This window comes from Dermacentor albipictus, unplaced genomic scaffold, assembly GCF_038994185.2.
Source record: "Dermacentor albipictus isolate Rhodes 1998 colony unplaced genomic scaffold, USDA_Dalb.pri_finalv2 scaffold_52, whole genome shotgun sequence".
Taxonomy (NCBI): Eukaryota; Metazoa; Arthropoda; class Arachnida; order Ixodida; family Ixodidae; genus Dermacentor; species Dermacentor albipictus.
The window spans coordinates 146,224-162,860 of NW_027225606.1; the positions used below are offsets into that span (position 1 = coordinate 146,224).

General features: G+C 45.5%; 1 protein-coding gene across 1 annotated transcript in view; it reads left to right on the forward strand.

Annotated features, from left to right (window-relative positions):
* The window catches only part of LOC135912226 (uncharacterized), a 67,535-nt gene that overhangs the window by 40,109 nt on the left and 10,789 nt on the right, over positions 1 to 16,637 (forward strand). Inside the window, exons 6-11 of the mRNA XM_065444603.2 lie at positions 829 to 882; positions 1,091 to 1,145; positions 5,168 to 5,221; positions 5,434 to 5,529; positions 8,114 to 8,221; positions 9,134 to 9,321. Coding sequence (XP_065300675.1) covers positions 829 to 882; positions 1,091 to 1,095 — 59 coding nt within the window. The 3' untranslated portion in view covers positions 1,096 to 1,145; positions 5,168 to 5,221; positions 5,434 to 5,529; positions 8,114 to 8,221; positions 9,134 to 9,321. The remainder of the gene's footprint in view (positions 1 to 828; positions 883 to 1,090; positions 1,146 to 5,167; positions 5,222 to 5,433; positions 5,530 to 8,113; positions 8,222 to 9,133; positions 9,322 to 16,637) is intronic.

The following is a 16,637-nucleotide window of genomic DNA, read 5'->3' on the forward strand; positions in this document are numbered from 1 at the left end:
CCGAGTGTTGAGGCCACAACAGTTCGTTCTATGTGAGACACTGTGCCATTGCCCCAATATATATTTTGACGGTAGCACCGCCCTCGTTCGTACTAAGCGAGCGTTCGTTATATCTGCGGCTGTTATAAGTGGGCTGGACTGTACACAGTTGGGGATGCGCGCAAGCTCACATCTGCGCGCCCATGCATGCGCAGACTGCGAGGTGCGGCTCGCATGCATAGAAATGCAGCGCAATCTTGAACAGCTCCTCTCTGTTATCGCATGCTTATTTTCCTTATCATTGTCATTTCCTCGCCCCAGCACACGAAACAAATCCCCTGTTGCCCCTTCCAACGACGGACGTTTTTTTTCATCAATGCCTCTGCGGCTAGCACAAGTTTTTATTTGAAAGCGACACTATGGGCCACGCCGCACGTCAATAACGACGCAGGTCAAAATAGCAACTTCGCTCGTGTACTTCAGTTGGCTACTGGTGCAGCTAATAGTGGCTGCGATACTGACTTTTCTAGATAGCACCAGCTATGCACCATATTTATCATTTTCAATTACAAACTGGCACATTTCTTAAAATCCTCGAATCTAAGCTGACCCTGGAGTTTGATGTATGATTATTTGAAAAAAACCTGTTGGCTTAGATTCAAATAAATACAGTAATTCATCCCTTTACTTCGAACTCTTTACCACTAACCTGGCGCTCTTTGGTAAATACTAGGCCCTTGTGCCACGAAACACTGTATTCATCATCAACATTAAAGGTTGCTATTGGATCTTTTGTTTTGAGTTTCCACTGTCTTATCATTATTATTCTATTTTTTTTCCTTGTCGCAGGTTGCCGAGCGGATCTTTGCGAAAACTATCACTGGCAAGACCATCACCTTAGAGGTGTGTGTACCTGCCGTTGCTCCCTGCAAAAGTTCATCTTGTCTGTGGTGAATCATGTACCACACATACGCACTTACCTGGTGATAAATGCAAAACACCGAATCACTATATGCAACTTCTGATCGCTTGTCGGCAGTGCTCCATAACCTGTAAAAGTCTATGTAGTCTTGTGACCTCCTGTGCTTTTTTTTTCCCACCTCATTCCTAGGTTGAGCCAAGTGATACCATCAAAAATGTGAAGGCGAAAAGGCGGGACAAGGAGGGTGAGTTCTGCATGTAAAGAAGTTGACATGCTACTTTCACAACGACCCGCCGTGGTTGCTCAGTGGCTATGGTGTTGGGCTGCTGAGCACGAGGTCGCGGGATCGTATCCCGGCCACGGCGGCCGCATTTCGATGGGGGCGAAATGCGAAAACACCCGTGTGCTTAGATTTAGGTGCACGTTAAAGAACCCCAGGTGGTCAAAATTTCCGGAGTCCTCCACTACGGCGTGCCTCATAATCAGAAAGTGGTTTTGGCACGTAAAACCCCAAATATTATTATTATTATTACTTTCACAACGAGGCTGTTAATGAGACTAGAGGTGCTCACAAACGATATGACAGTGCTTGCTGTTTTCTAGTAAGACTGTGCCATTGACCATAGTCACATATTAAGAGAATGTGTGGTATGTTGGGGACTATGGGCAGACAAATTATTAACTGTATATGTTTCACTTACGGCTTCAGTGAAAATTTCTAAGCCGTAGCCTTTGGTCTGTTTTTAAAGGAGTTATGAGAAACCTTTAAGAATGTGCTCTATATGTGACATTTCCTAAAAGTTTGAAGTATGTCGTGTGTGTTTCAAAATAATTGCTAATTACTGAACTTTACTAATTAGAAGCATTGCAAACATTTACTGAACCCTTGGTTTTTCCTTATTTTCATGTGGCGTTAAGGGTTTATAGGTGGTTCCTCCGATGTCCTCAGTGAATTAAACAAGGCAACTTGTTTATGTTTGCTGAATGTAATGATCAGTTAATGGGTGATGTGTAGGCAAATTTGGGGCCTTTGCAATTAAGTACATATGCAGGTGCTCTGGTTTGTTGCGAGTCTGTCTTACAAGAGGCACAGAATTAAGCTGGTTCCCCTGGCAGAAATACAATTGCCATCGATACCGTATATTGAGAAAATGGGGGAGAATGCTACGGCAAACCACTTTGCAAAGTTTGGTGCCTGTGGATCAAGTGCAGCTTTCACGGGGAAAAAAAAATCTGATACAAGTGTTGAAAAGAGTCATCCACTGTTTTCAGCTAAGCTTGCCCGTGTCCCCTCTTCTACTCCAAGTTTGTATTTCATGAAAATGGGGGCTTTGTTGATGAAACTTCAGCGTTCCTGGCCAAATTACGAGCATTGCAAGTAACTGCTGAACGCTGTTCTTTTTTTCTTGTCTTAATGCAATATACAATGTACGTAATAGGCTTCCATGGTTTCTTTGGTGCACTAAACAAAGCACCATTCTTTTTCTTTAGTTAGAGACATCTTGGGTAATGTGCAGGCAGGCCTGGTTCAAAATTAGTTCGCTAATTACGACATAAGCAGTAAATTATTGTATGCGAGCAATTTGGTGTTGCAGGTATGTTGTACTAATGCGAAGGAGCCAACCTGCTACTGCGTCCAGCAAAACTAGTGTTCATTGATAGATATAGAAATTGGCCGTGCTTCTCATCTGCCTCGCCTGGAATGGAACATCATCAATGAACTTTGTGGAAGTGAACACGGCCGTGTAACACGGCATGACAACCCTCCTGATATTCCTAGATGGAAATTAGCATCGGCTTACAGGGAGCATTTTAAAGAATTAAGTTATTTAACATGCAATTTTACAAATGATCTTAGTGTAGATGATGCTGTCGCCTAATTTACCACTTTTATTTTTGATGCAGCTAAAAAGCTTATCCCAAAAACAAATGGTGGTTTACTTAAAAGACGTGTTCCCTGGTGGAATGTATATTGTAATGAAGGATGAAAGAGGCAGACTAAGGCATGGGGTTTATCGTGTAGATCGCCAAATGCAGAAAAATCTCATTCAATTTAAATACATAAAATCGCAGCTAAGGCAGATGCATGTCGGGCAAAGAAAGAAAGCTGGGTGAGGTTCCTCTCGGGTATAAGTTCATGCACACAGGTGGCGAAAGCGTGGAATGGCCTAAGGCTAAAAGGTCAGCAAATCCATCCATTCCTTCTGTTTAACGACCAAGGGAATTCTTAGAAGAGCAAGTAGACTCCCTAGGGGAGCAATTTGAGCATGTGTCAAGGTCAGTCTACTACTTGCAGTCCTTCATGAAGTACAGACAAATAGAAGAATGTAAGGTATTTGTGTGTAAATCACCACAAAATGCACCATATAACTGTCCTTTCAGTATTGCCAAGCTGAAAGCTGCCTTGATCACATGCAAGTGCTCTGTACTGGGACCTGATATAATAATGTATGACATGATTAAAAAAAGTACACACTGATACACAACGGATGCTACTCACACTTTTCAACACTATTTGGGCTGCTGGTTATCTTCCATCCGCATGGAAAGAAGCTATTGTGGTCCCCGTTTTGGAACAAGCTAAAGATCCTTCGGCGGCGGCGACAAGTTACCACTCAATAGCTCTCGCAAGTTGCCGTTGTAAGATCTTTGAGAAAACTATGAATCGGCGACTCGTACATTTCCCTGAACTGAACAAAATGCTTGATCCCTATTGGTGTGGGTTCAGAGAAGGGCACCCTAAAACTGATTATCTTGGTGGGCATTGAAGGAAATATCCGTGACGTATTTGTACACAAACGATCTTACTTATCCGTATTCCTTGATACGGAGAAGGTGTACGACACAACGTCGCGCTACGGAATATTGAGAGACTTGTCGAGAATGGGCATCAGTGTCAATATGCTAAACCTGATAGAAAGCAGTTCGTCCAATCGTACCTTCTGCATCAAAATCGTCAATGTATTGTTAAGTCTATTTATACAGGAAACTGGTGTACCCAAGAAAGGCATGCTCAGCCGCACACTCTTTATCGTTGAGATGACCACGCTTTGTGCTTCATTAACACCGACCATTCTTTATTCCGTCTACTTGGACAACATTCAAATAGGCTTCAAATCCTGTAACCTCGCAGTGTGTAAGACACAGGTACAGCAGTGCTTGAACAGCGTGTCTAAGTGAGCAAACAAAAATGGATTTAAAGTAAACCCCCACAAGAGTTCTTGTGCTCTTTGTACAAGAGAGTCCTGGTTCCAGATCCTTTTGTAAAACTGTGTGGAGAACAAATACCTGTCAACAAAGAGCACAAATTTCTAGGTATCATACTTGACTTTAAGCTTACTTCCATTCCACACAAAATATCTCAAAGTGAAATGTCTAAAAAGAACGAACTTACTGAAGATATTATCTTCCACATCCTACGGAATCAACAGGAAGTGTTTAATGAATCTTTATAAGAGCCTCCTTCGATCACGATTAGACTATGGCACCGTAGCATACAACTCTGCCTCCCTCCCTGATCGCACTAAAGATGCTGGACCCCATCCATCATCTAGGTGTCTGCCTGGCCACTGGCGCTTTCAGAACAAGCCCTACTGAAAGCTTACATGTAGAATCGAATGAGTGGTCACTCCATCTGCAGAGATAATCCATCAGCATCACATATTTTCTCAAGGTGCGCCCTCTGTTATTGAATATCCGTGTTCTAAAACTGTTCCCAATCTGACGTGCAGTGCACTTTTCGATAATCGACCCTCTGTGAGACAGCCTTTTTCACTGTGTGTGAGGGAGCTTAGCATGGAAATAGATGTCCCACTCTTCGAGCCACACTATGGGCCATGCCGCACGCCAATAACGGCACAGGTCAATATAGCAACATCGCTCGTGTACTTCAGTTGGCTACTGGCGCAGCTAATAGTGGCTGTGATATTGACTTTTCTAGATAGCACTAGCTATGCACTATCTTTGTCATTTTCAATTACAAACTGGCACATTATTTAAAATCCTCGAATCTAAGCCGACCTGGAGTTCGGTGTATGACTAGGTAGAAAAAAAAAATCTATTGGCCTAGATTCGAATAAGTACGGTAATTCATTGTTTCACTTAGAACTCATTACCACTGACCTGGCGCTCTTTAATTATAGTACTTGGCCCTTGCACCACAAAACACTATATCATCATCATCAACATTGAAGGTTGCTATTGGATCTGTTGTTTTGACTTTGCACCGTCTTAGCATTATCATTCTTTTTTTTTTCCTTGTCGCAGGTTGCCAGGCGGATCTTTGTGAGAACTCTCACTGGCAAGACTATCACCCTAGAGGTGCGTGTACCTGCCGTTGCTCCCTGCAAAAGTTCTAATCATCTTGTCTGTGATGAATCATGTACCACACATACGCACTTAGCTGGTGATAAATGCAAAACACCGAATCACTATATGCAACTTCTGAGCACTTGTCGGCAGTGTTCTATAACCTGCAAAAAACTGGATAGTCTTGTGACCCCTGTGCTTTTTTCTCCCCACCTCATTCCTAGGTCGAGCCAAGTGATACCATCGAAAATGTAAAGGCGAAAATCCAGAACAAGGAAGTTGAGTTCTGCATGTAAAGAAGTGGACATGCTACCTTCACAGTGAGGCTGTTAATGATACTAGGGGTGCTCACAAATGTTACATTTCTTGCTATTTTCTGGTAAGAGTATGCCATCGACCATAGTCAGATGATTAGCGAATGTGGGGTATGTTCGGGACAATACGCAGACAAATTTTGAATGGTGTATGTCTCAATTACGGGTTCAGTGAAAATTGCTAAGCCATAGCCATTGGCCTGTTTAAAGAAGTTAGAAGAAACCCTTAAAGATGTGTTCTATATTCTTGAGAGGGTCATAAACTCAAACATTTAGTATTTTCAAGAAATGGTTACTGTATATGTGACATTTAGTGAAAGCTTGAAGTGTGGTATGTGTGTTTCAACATAATTGCTAAATACTGGTCTTCACTAATTAGAAGCATTGCAAACGTTTACCGAATCCTTGGTTTTCCCCTATTATCATGTGGCATAAAGGGTGCATAGGTGGTTTCTCCGATGTCCTCAGTGAATTAAACAAGGCACCTTGTTTATGTTTGCTGAATGTAATGATCAGGTAATGGATGATGTGTAGGCAAAATTTGAAGTGTGTGGGTTAATTTGCGGCATTTGCAATGAATTGCATATGCAGGTGGTCTGGTTTCTTATGGGTGTGTCTTACAAGCGGCGAAGAATTTAGCTGGTTCCCCTGGCAGAACGACAAGATCATTTCTTGCGAAAATGGGGGGAAGGCTACTGCAGATCTCTGCACAAAGTTAGATGCATGTGGGTTAAAGTGCAGGTTTTGTGGGAAAAAAAAATCTGATCAAGGGTTCGAGAGTGTCATACAGCATACGACCGCTTTCACATAGGCTTGCCATTGTCCCCCTTATTTTTTACTCTCAGTTTATATTTTGTGAATATGGGGGCATTGTTAAGTGCATTGTGTTCCTGGCCTGATTAGTGTTCCTGGCCTAATTAGGAGTATTGCAAGTAACTACTGCACCCTCTCTTTTTTTTCTTGTCCTAAAAGGGGTATGACACCCAATTTTAATCATAATCTGCATTGTGTGAGGCAATCCTTGTGTGTTCCAATAACATGTTGCTAAAATTTTAGCGCATTCGAGCTAGCATGTAATTTGTCATTGAATTTTTTTTTTTATTACACTCGAACTGCATACCAGTCAAGCAACACTAGCACGCTCGCGAGCCTTGATGTCACAGGCTGCATGCTTGCCGAGCAAGCATGTATGTTCCTGTGAAGAATTGGCGTTTCAACTGTGCGTGCATGCAGGAAGCTTCTGCTTTGTTCGGCCTGCCATTGGAATTTTTCGACTTGCAGCGGCTGAAACAATGCCACTGCAGCACCTATGCAACGCTGCGGCGGCATTGTTTCAAAAAGCAAGCGAAGCAAGGAGTGCTCCGTATCGTTGTTCAGTTTCCCCAAGAAGCCCGCCAAGCGTAAAGCTTGGGTGATGAATGTAGGCAGGAAGGACTGGCGCTCATCTGACACTTTTTTGTTCTCGTAACGCTTCACACTAGACAGCTACAGTGATGGTTTGCAACTGCTCGCTGAGTTTCGGATACCCGTGAAAAAGCTGAGGTTGCGGCCAGGTGCGATGCCGACCGTGTTCGCGCACGGAGCCATCCGGCAGCCAGTGCCCCGGATTATTTTATCGATATTGGGTGAAGTAAAGGAAGTTCAAATAATGTTCATCAAAGCATACATCGCGCTAAATCCTTGCGCTGCACACACGTGTGCTGGATATTGTTTACGTATGCTGCACAGAACAACAGAGGGGGAAAAAAGAACTGGTGGGAACACACGGCAGCTTAACGAAATCGTAGTTTTGTTGAATACAGGTCGGAGAGACATGATTGCATGGAATTTGGGCTAGCAAACAATGTATGTGCGTAACAATTTGCATTGTGCGAAGTAGCACCAGACTTCGTCTTCCGTGAACGGCTGGCTAAGCAGTGCTGCACACATGAACTAACAACAGTGCAGAAAGGCGTCGGCAGCATTTCGTGCACCACCAATGTCGCCATCTTATGTTGACCACGTTTACTACGCTGTCTTCGTCCATGGCCTCCAAGATAAAGGCACGCCAGCTGGTGCGTGCACATCTCCGAGGCCATGTTTCGACACTGAGCTGGTAGCGATGAGGTCAAAGTCAGAATGAGTAGCACCATCGCTGCTTCTGCTGCTCAATGATTCGTCGCTTGCTTCGTTACGCAAAGTTGGCGTTGTAGGAGACGTTGCGCATGATATCTCGAGCAAATACAGCAACAAACGGCAATTATGCTCCGACCTCACGTGGTGCGGTGGCCAATTTTGTAGCAGGCGATGGCTCGGTTGCATGCAGCGCATGACATTACACATGGCTTGGCAATATGGCGGTGGGTGCCGGAGGGCGAGGCTTAGAGCCGGCAAGTTCTAGCTCATATTCCAGCTCACATGTGTAGCCATAATAGACTCCCTACAACAATTTCTCACAAAATATTGCAAAATGGTGGGTGACCGTGTCATACCCCCTTTAATGCATCATACAAGGTTCGTAGTGGGTTTCCGTGGTGCCCTTGGTGAACTAAACTAAGCACCATTTTAAAAAAAAATTTTTAATTAGAGACTGATTTTGGATAATGTGCAGGCCAAGTTCAAGATGCGTTCACTAAGTACAGCATAAACAGTAAATTGATCCTGCTGCCCTGGTTGAACTGCAACAGGAACCACGTATGGCAAGAAAAAAAAGGGGCAGGTGTGTACACAGTGGCCAGTTTTCTGGTGTATGGACAAAGTACTGCTTTTCTAAGCATTAATTTAAGTTATGAATTTCTCTTACCATTCATATAATGGCACCATTTAAATATATGTGATTTAATTACATGCAACTTAACTTCTTATTGCAACTGTACAAAAGAAACATCTTTGCTGAAAATACGGTTATTCGGCAAGGTCGCAAAAGCCTTGTTTTGTGAGACGTTGCCAGTACACTGCATGTGAACAGAGTTGTTGGGCAGTGGTCGACTAAAGCAAAGGCAAATGAGCTCCCTGCGTCCTACCAGTAATTTGGAATGCTGAGGATACAATATAGGTTCATTTTGTCTGCGTTCTGCTCTGATCACAGTACTCTGGCCTTGCGAATGCATGGGCAATTAACAAACGCAGTTAGTTGTACAAAGGACAAAAGAACTCTGATTTAAAATTGTACTCAACTGAAACGATTAATGTAAAATATGTGCTTGAAAGGCAACCAGTATGTATGCAATGCTGTTCTACAGTTCTTGAGGCTCAGCCACATTTCGAGGCCTTTGCCAGCATTGCATTACAAATTAATGTTCGATCATATGGACTGTGAATTACACCTTATGCAGGTAAGTGTGCTGGTTCACGCATGACCACCACCTTAGAGCCTTTCGTCTTGTGTTTGAGGTATGATAAAACGGTACAGGCGGACATTGGTGTTTCACTGGTGGCATATTAGCTTTGTGTCGAAAACTTCCAATAGGTCCACTGAGGTTAAAAGTAGTCCTTGTAGAAGGAATTTCAGCTATTGGCTTTTGACTATTCCTTTGTGGTTCCTTTTTTCACCCAGCAGCAGGGGTAATTCCCGAATTGTGATGAATGGAGCTTGAGATGTGAAGTCTGCAGCCCATCCGATTTCGCGCAGGCATCCCGCCCGACCAGCAGCGTCTGATCTTCACTGGCAAGCAGCTTGAGGACAGCCGCATGCTGTCTGACTACAACGTCCAGAAAGAGTAGACACCTCACTTGGTGCTGTTGCTGTGCAGTGGAGCAAAGCACAAGAACAAGAAGCTCGTGACGAAAGTCTAGTTGGCTGTGCTGAAATTATGCAAGGTGAGCATGTCGCAGCATCTTGCATGAATGCTACGTTTGTGCTAAGAGAACAAGTCTTCTGGAGTGCCCATCGAAGTATGTCGGGAGGGAGAAACCATTCACACATTCCTCTGTGGCTTGCCAACTTTTAAAGGAAAATCTAAAATCTGCCAACTGTTGGGATGAGCTGTTTGATACGTGTTCAGGTGTGTCCCAAAACTTGGAAAAGACGAATGCTATGTTCATGCTAAGAGAACAAGTCTTCTGGAGTGCCCATCAAAGTATTTCGGGGGGGGAGAAACCATTCACAAATTCCTTTGTGGCTTGCCGACTTTTAAAGGACAACCTAAAATCTGTCAACTGTTGGGATGAGCTGTTTGATATGTATTCGGGTGTGTTCCAAAATTTGGAAAAGCCAATAAGGAGAGAAGGCATAGAAATGCCAGAATCCTGATAGGAACCATATTCTGGGTAAACTACTTTTATCAGACACTGATTGGCTGAGCCCACTTGGCAAAACACTGGTTCCTCCAGGTGGCACAGTATTACAAACCGCATTAACTCCTTCCATCAACATTGAATTCAAACCAAGCTTATCCAAATTTCTTTTACCACACTATTACGAAGAAAGTTTCTCTCGCCATCTGTTTGCGGTGGCAAAACAGCATCTGCACTTGGTCAGGATTGTGGGCAGATGTTGCTAGATACCATAGATTTCCTCACTATATTATTGCCTAGAAGGAAATCTGGCGTGACAGTCTACGGGAGTTTTCTAACAGACGCTGTGCCGTCATGGAAAATAATAGTACATGGGTGTGCGAGGCTTATGTTGGCTGGTGTTGCATGAGGCTTCGTCTAAAACGTGGATATGGCTACACTGATAATGGCATTCTTGTAATAAAATCTTCACAAAAGGTTTTCATTCACCCGTATTACCTCTTTCAGTGACATTTACTCACCTGCAGTGCATAATCAAGTGAATAAAAATAAAAACAGATCACAAACTGTTGCAGAGCGAGCGCGAATCTTGTCTGTTCTCCAACTTTAGCAGCCTGCTAATACTTTTTATGTTGATATAATTTTGCATGCACTCTCAAGTCTTCATAACTAAACAAAACATTTTTTATAATAAACTTAAAACCAATTTTTTTACATGCTGTTTTAGTTGGAAACGAATCATTGTGGCAGATGGAACGGTGCTAGCCAGGCACTTCAAGACGTGCTGCTCTCCAAAAACGATGTCAATCAGAGGTCACAATATGCCGGCGTTTAAATGCATACCACAGAGCGGCAACGTCAGATTTCCCTCCAGGTTATAGAGCCAGAAGCTCTATGCTAGGTACGATTGGGTTGCAGTCTTTAGGCTGTGTGCATGCTCTGTAAGGCACTCATTCACACGTCTCCTCATTTGGGCAACGTATATGCGTCCACAGGTGTAGGGAATCCTGTACACTACCACACAGGTGCGTGGAAAGTACGCCGACCGTTTATTCGGACCTCACAGGGACTGCGAAAATGTCCGAATAAACAGGTGTCCGTAAAAACAGATTAAGAAAAAAAAATTAATCCTTTATTTCCACGCACTTATTCAGGCTCGGCAGTAGGCTTGGAAGAAATCGTGAATGCGCCGTTGCACGCTGTTCCGTTTACGCGCAATCAGATAAGCCTGAATCTCGGAGAGGGTCGTACGGTCACTATTGGCGGCTGAAAGCACAGTCACTGCTTGTACACGCTCCGCATGCGACGGCAGCGTAGCACATGGTGCGTCATCTTCAGACTCGGAGTCATCGTCCGGCGGTGCAGCAGAAACCTGACGAATGATCTTGCCGTCGTCAAGTTCTGCGCATGTCCATACAGCAGTGTCAGCACCTATGAAACTGTCAAATGAGACGGTGTCCGGAATCGATATGCAACCACTGCGCAGGTCTCGGAAAAACATTTTCCGCGTCAGTAGGGAGCACATCGGAAGGCGACAAGTCTTAGGCCTCCCGGAACCCGCTTGCCGGCATTCCCCAGCACAGTCTGCGTGGGCACTGTTGGCGCCATTAGACCCTTGACGCAATGTTTACGTATGCCGCGTTGGATCACCGAAACCTCGACACAGCACACAAAGCAAACACCACCGTGCCGACACCAGTCGCACAAACGAAAAACGCGGCCTGCTCACAGCGTCTTGGCCGAAGAAACAAATCAGCTGCTGGATTGTCTTGACATGGCTTACTAAGCTGAAACCGGAACTGCTGCTGAGCCACTCTATCTAACCAGGCAGAAACGATGATGATGAGCGGGGATTTCCAGTAGCGCCACTTCGTGGGGCAGCAAGGAAGCTCCGTTCAAAACAAAAATGGCGTTCAGCAAGTCAAACCATGCACCGGTCAGAGTCGGTGCATGGTGCTCTCGACTGAGTTGGCTCAAGGGGTGTCATGAGAAAATCAGACGAGAGGTTGCAAGGTGTCCGAACTTTCGGCAGTTGTTATACATTATGGTCTATGGGGAGAATGGCGGTGCCGCGAGGATGACCGAATAATCGGGCATGTCCGAATTTTTGGAGTCCGGAAAATCGGTCGGCGACTGTACTTGGTGTGCCCGTGCGGGCCACGTGTGTACTGTTGCCACCTTGTAGACACCTGTCTACGTTTGCTCACACCTGGTCTAGCTTGTTCTTTCTCTGTAAAAAATAATTACAAATAAGACAACTTCGCTGTCGTACTACCTTTAGTATCTTGAATCCACAGGTTTCGGCTGCCTCCTTTTTCATTCTACTTTCATGTCTTTGAAAAGCTGCTGTGAGTTCACTGTTACCCACTGGGGATACCCTACTTTCTCGAGCCTCTGTACCTGTTCCGTCATGCTTAAATTCATCTGGTGCACGCATGAATTGGTCAAAGCAGCTAGAAGGCACAAGCCAATTGTGCCGTTCTTCACGAGGTTCGTGTGCACAGAACGGTGGGTTAACAATGTTTTCTTAGATGTGGGAATTGCAGATGTGGGAATTGCAGCTGGCCATCATCGGAAATGTTGTGGGGGAACTTCAGGACCATGGGGTCCTTGCTCCCCGAAGTCTTCGCAGACTTCTCGCATAGCAGCTGCTGTGTGTTTTTTGTCAGTGACCGCTGGGCAGTCATTAGTGCACCTGAATATTTTTTTGACGACTCCATTGAGAGAGCTTTCAATGCCTCATTCTACTCCGGCCCACCAAATGCTGTTGAGGACAGGGGTGACTATAGAGACTATGGAGACTCCCGACTGCTGTATACAGCGTTTGGACCCATCCTGTATTTGTTGATTGAAGCCAGCACTCTAGAAGTTCTATAAAATCCTCCATTGGAATACGGAATTTAATTGCAAAGGTAGATTCATCGTCTTTCACTCTTTGCATGAGCTAGGTGTGAGAAAGGGAGGGAGTAGTAAAGGTCCTCAACATCGTTGCTGAAAGCCAGGCAGTCCTTATCCTCCTTGAACCGAAGCCATTAACTCGGTCATTAATGTTCACGTATTCAAGATGCTTCCGCAAATAATTTGCCATGATTCTTTGCCACGTCCTGTCCTGCGAAACTATTGTATGAAGAGGCATAGATGTGTTGGGAGGTGAGTACGCGCAGAGGAGAGAGACGTTTGGTGGCATGAATCCCAACTGTCAACTGGTTTTATTTTTCTTTTGCTTCAGCCCGCCTTGACACTGGTCACCCTTCCCTCTCATTATCAGTGGAGCGTGGCGGGGTGTGGGAGAGAGAAGAACTGGTTCCTAGGTGCACTTGCAGCTCACTCTTGCCTGCATGTTGTGGCCTGCTCGCGGCTGCTACAGCACTCCCCCCCCTAGTGAGTTGCCAAACGGAGGGATAAAAGGTCCAGGCATGTAGGGGCTCTTGAGCATCGTCTGCTTTGCGTACTGTAAAAAGCCACGCATAATACAAACCTGTGTATAGTACGAGGTGAAATTTTAGGGACGCGACGTGGAAAAAAAAAAAGTTTTATGCGCATATAATACGAGTTAGGAAAACGCGAGGAAAACATTTATTTAAATTGCACTCCGCACTTCAATCGCTGTCTTCCTCAGCAGTACTCTCTTCGGATAGTTCCTTGTCGGACATATCTTCCCAGAGGTAGTCATGCTCTGTGCCATTGAGCGTGTTCGAGATGCCGCACTTCAATGCACAATGCACAAGGTCCTCTGGTATGCTGGCCCATGCGTCCACAATCCACTTGCATAGCGTGGCTGGAGAAGCCCGCTTCAGCCGCCCGGTCAGTGTCACTGCGGGCTCACCTGAGCGCATTCAGCCTGCATAACACCGCTTGACCGCATCCTTGAACGGCTTGTTCATGCAACCACCTAGAGGCTGCAGCTAAGATGTCATCCCACCCGGGATAACGAGTTCAGAGCTCGATTCGCACAACAGCTTCTTCACTCAGTCGGCCAAATGGCAACGAAATGCGTCCAGCACGAGAATGGGCGGGAACGACAACAGTGCACCGGGCCGCGTACACCAGATGGACTTTATCCAGTCAAGCACAAGATTCTCGTTCATCCAGCCTTTCTTATGTCATCTCATGACCACATTTTTTGGCAGCTCCTCACCTTTCGGCACTGTCTTGTGCTTGAAGATGACATAGGGCGGGAGCTTGCATCCATCTGCCGTGCATGACATGACAGTAACTCGCGTTTTCTTGCCAATTGACTGGACATAAAACTTGTTTAGAGCCCTTTTCGTGCACGGTGAGGGGTGATGGCATGGCCAGATAAACCGGTGTTTCGTCATCATTGCCAATTTGCCCTAGCTGGAAGTTCTTGGACTTATGCAGTGAAATAACGTGGCGCTAGAAAGCCATGAGCAGCCATTTGAACGATTCGGGCAGCTTTTGCGAAATCGAAGTTTGACGACATAAGGAAAATGCAGCACAGCACAGGTAGCGATAAATCCAGTGCTTGCTCACTTTGAAGGCGGAGCTCGGTAGCCCTTCTAATCTTGCAAGCTCCTTAGCTTTTGCCTCCATAAGCTCCACGCTCGCAGCTAGATGCATGGCTCGCTATGTTTTGTTCGGATCTGCATATAGTACGAGGCGGAAATTCAGGACGCTAATTACAGAAAAAAAACCTCGTCTTATACACGGGTTTTTACGGTATGTTGTGTGAGCACCTCTGGAGCTGACTCTGCAGCTGGAGACACTGGTGAAGGCAGGGGCTTCTTTTGTGGGGACACCGCATTGTTGTCACTGTCCGTGTGTGCTGGCTTGATGCGGTGAATTGACACAACCTCTTGGGGGCTGCATCTATCGATGGTGACATGCTTGTCCCCATGGCAGAGGACCTTAAATGGCCCATATGTGGGGGTTGAAAAGGCCGCTACATGGCATCATGTCACACGGCGTCGTGTTGCACAAATACATATGGGCATGATGTAAGCCACGGGGGCGCAGCACGAAGTTTGCTCATAATATATCGCATAAACGAAGTGCGTAACCACTGGAAGTCATGGGTGTCTCGTGTGAGCCATGCACAAAGAACTTCCCTGGCAGCCTGAGTGTCGTGCGATAGACCGACTCGGCGGCACTGCAGCCAATGATTTCTTTTAGATGGACCATCTGCCCAAAAGGATGAGCGGTAGTGCCTCCACCCAGTTGTGTTCTTCGGTTGCTATGAGCGTTGCCTTAAGCTGGCAGTGAAAGCGCTCCACCATGCCATTGCTCATGGGGTGGTATGCTGTTTTACATATGGGAGAGGCACCAATGAGCCGAGCGATGCCAGTGAGGAGAGCATATTCGAACTGCTGGCCGCCATCCATTGTGATTGGGGAAGGCACCCTGAAGCAGGCAACCCAATAGTACAGAAGGGACTGGCAACCATTTCAGTGGTGATGTCCGCTTTAGGGATGGCCTCCGCCCAATGGGTGAATCTATCCACTCATGTCAGCAGATAAGTCTGGCAGGGGCAGGGTGGTAGTAAGCCAACAATGGCCAGATGAGCATGATCCAATCGAGAGTCCGGGGTTAGGAGTGCTGCCAGTGCTGTCAGTGCTGTCAAGGTGTGTCACTGTATTTTGAAATGCTGGCAGGCTACGCATTCACGTGCCCAGCGCCAGACGTCGCGATTAATGCATGACCAGACAAACTTTGCTGTCACCAGTCTCTGTGTGGCTTCTAATCCCTAGATGAGAGAGCCTGTGGAGAGATTCAGAAACATGGCAACGGAGGCTGGAAAGCATAAGTAGGTGAGCTTTGCCGATACTTGTGTCACAGCACATTCTGTCTTGGGATCCGACAACTGACAGCCACTGCGGCTTCGGGCAGTTGTTGCGATCAACAAGTTCTTCAGCTCGTTGTCTTCACATTGAGCTGCTGCGAGAGTGGAGAAATCAACCTGCTGTGTGGGCACAAGGGCATTTATAGGGTTTCGGAAAAGGGCATCTGCCACCCCCTTGTCATGGCAGATGCATGTTGTGAATTTAGATATATATGACATTTGGCGCGATTCCCGCTCTGTGTGAATACCACCATCGGATCTTAGCGAGCACAGGGCATAGGTTGCATAGGTTAGTGGCTTGTGGATTGCATTTCAAGGGCATTTCTCAATTCACTAGAAATGCAAAATAAACACTTGCAAATTTCAGTGCAGTGTCCTTGCTACGTGTTTATAGTTAGAGGAATTCGCAATTTGACAAACATTGGAGCAAAATAGCATCACCTGCTAGATATATTCAATATGAACACAACTGTATAAAACTTCTTGCTGAGAATAAAAACCAACATTCGAGAAAGCTCCATAAGGCAATGTGCTATTCCAATAAAATGAAACACATATGCATTTAAATTTGTTTGGTGTTGCACTATAGCAATGTAGATAGCTTCATCATGTAGCCCAGTTCTTCAGCAACAAGTTCATGCCACATATGCTGGCACAACTCAAAAAGAACAATGAAAAATTTGATCTAGTATCATGCATGCTAGTCCTTGAGAACTGTGAAAAAGCCACTACCACCCGCTTCAGATTTCTTTTTCAATTTTTAGATGAACAGCAGTCTCTCACATAGTACCTTCATGCATTTTACCCCTCCTCTAGTAAAAGTTGCGTCCTGTGTTTGTGATCACAAAGCAAAAGGGGGTGGGGGGGCGGGGACGGAACAAAAAGTATGAGTGCTTTGAACCCCTACAGGCTCACAACACCTAGACCCCACAGCTGACCGGGACTCTAGCTAGTCTGTTGCTGGCCTGTGCCTCTTGGCAAGCTTACCTTTAGAGCGCAGCTCTCGGACGCCCATTCCTGGGTAGAACGTCGGCACAACCGCACGAACATGTGTTTGCCACTGCTCGCACGTTTGTTGTCTTCCACAACTGGCTCCGAT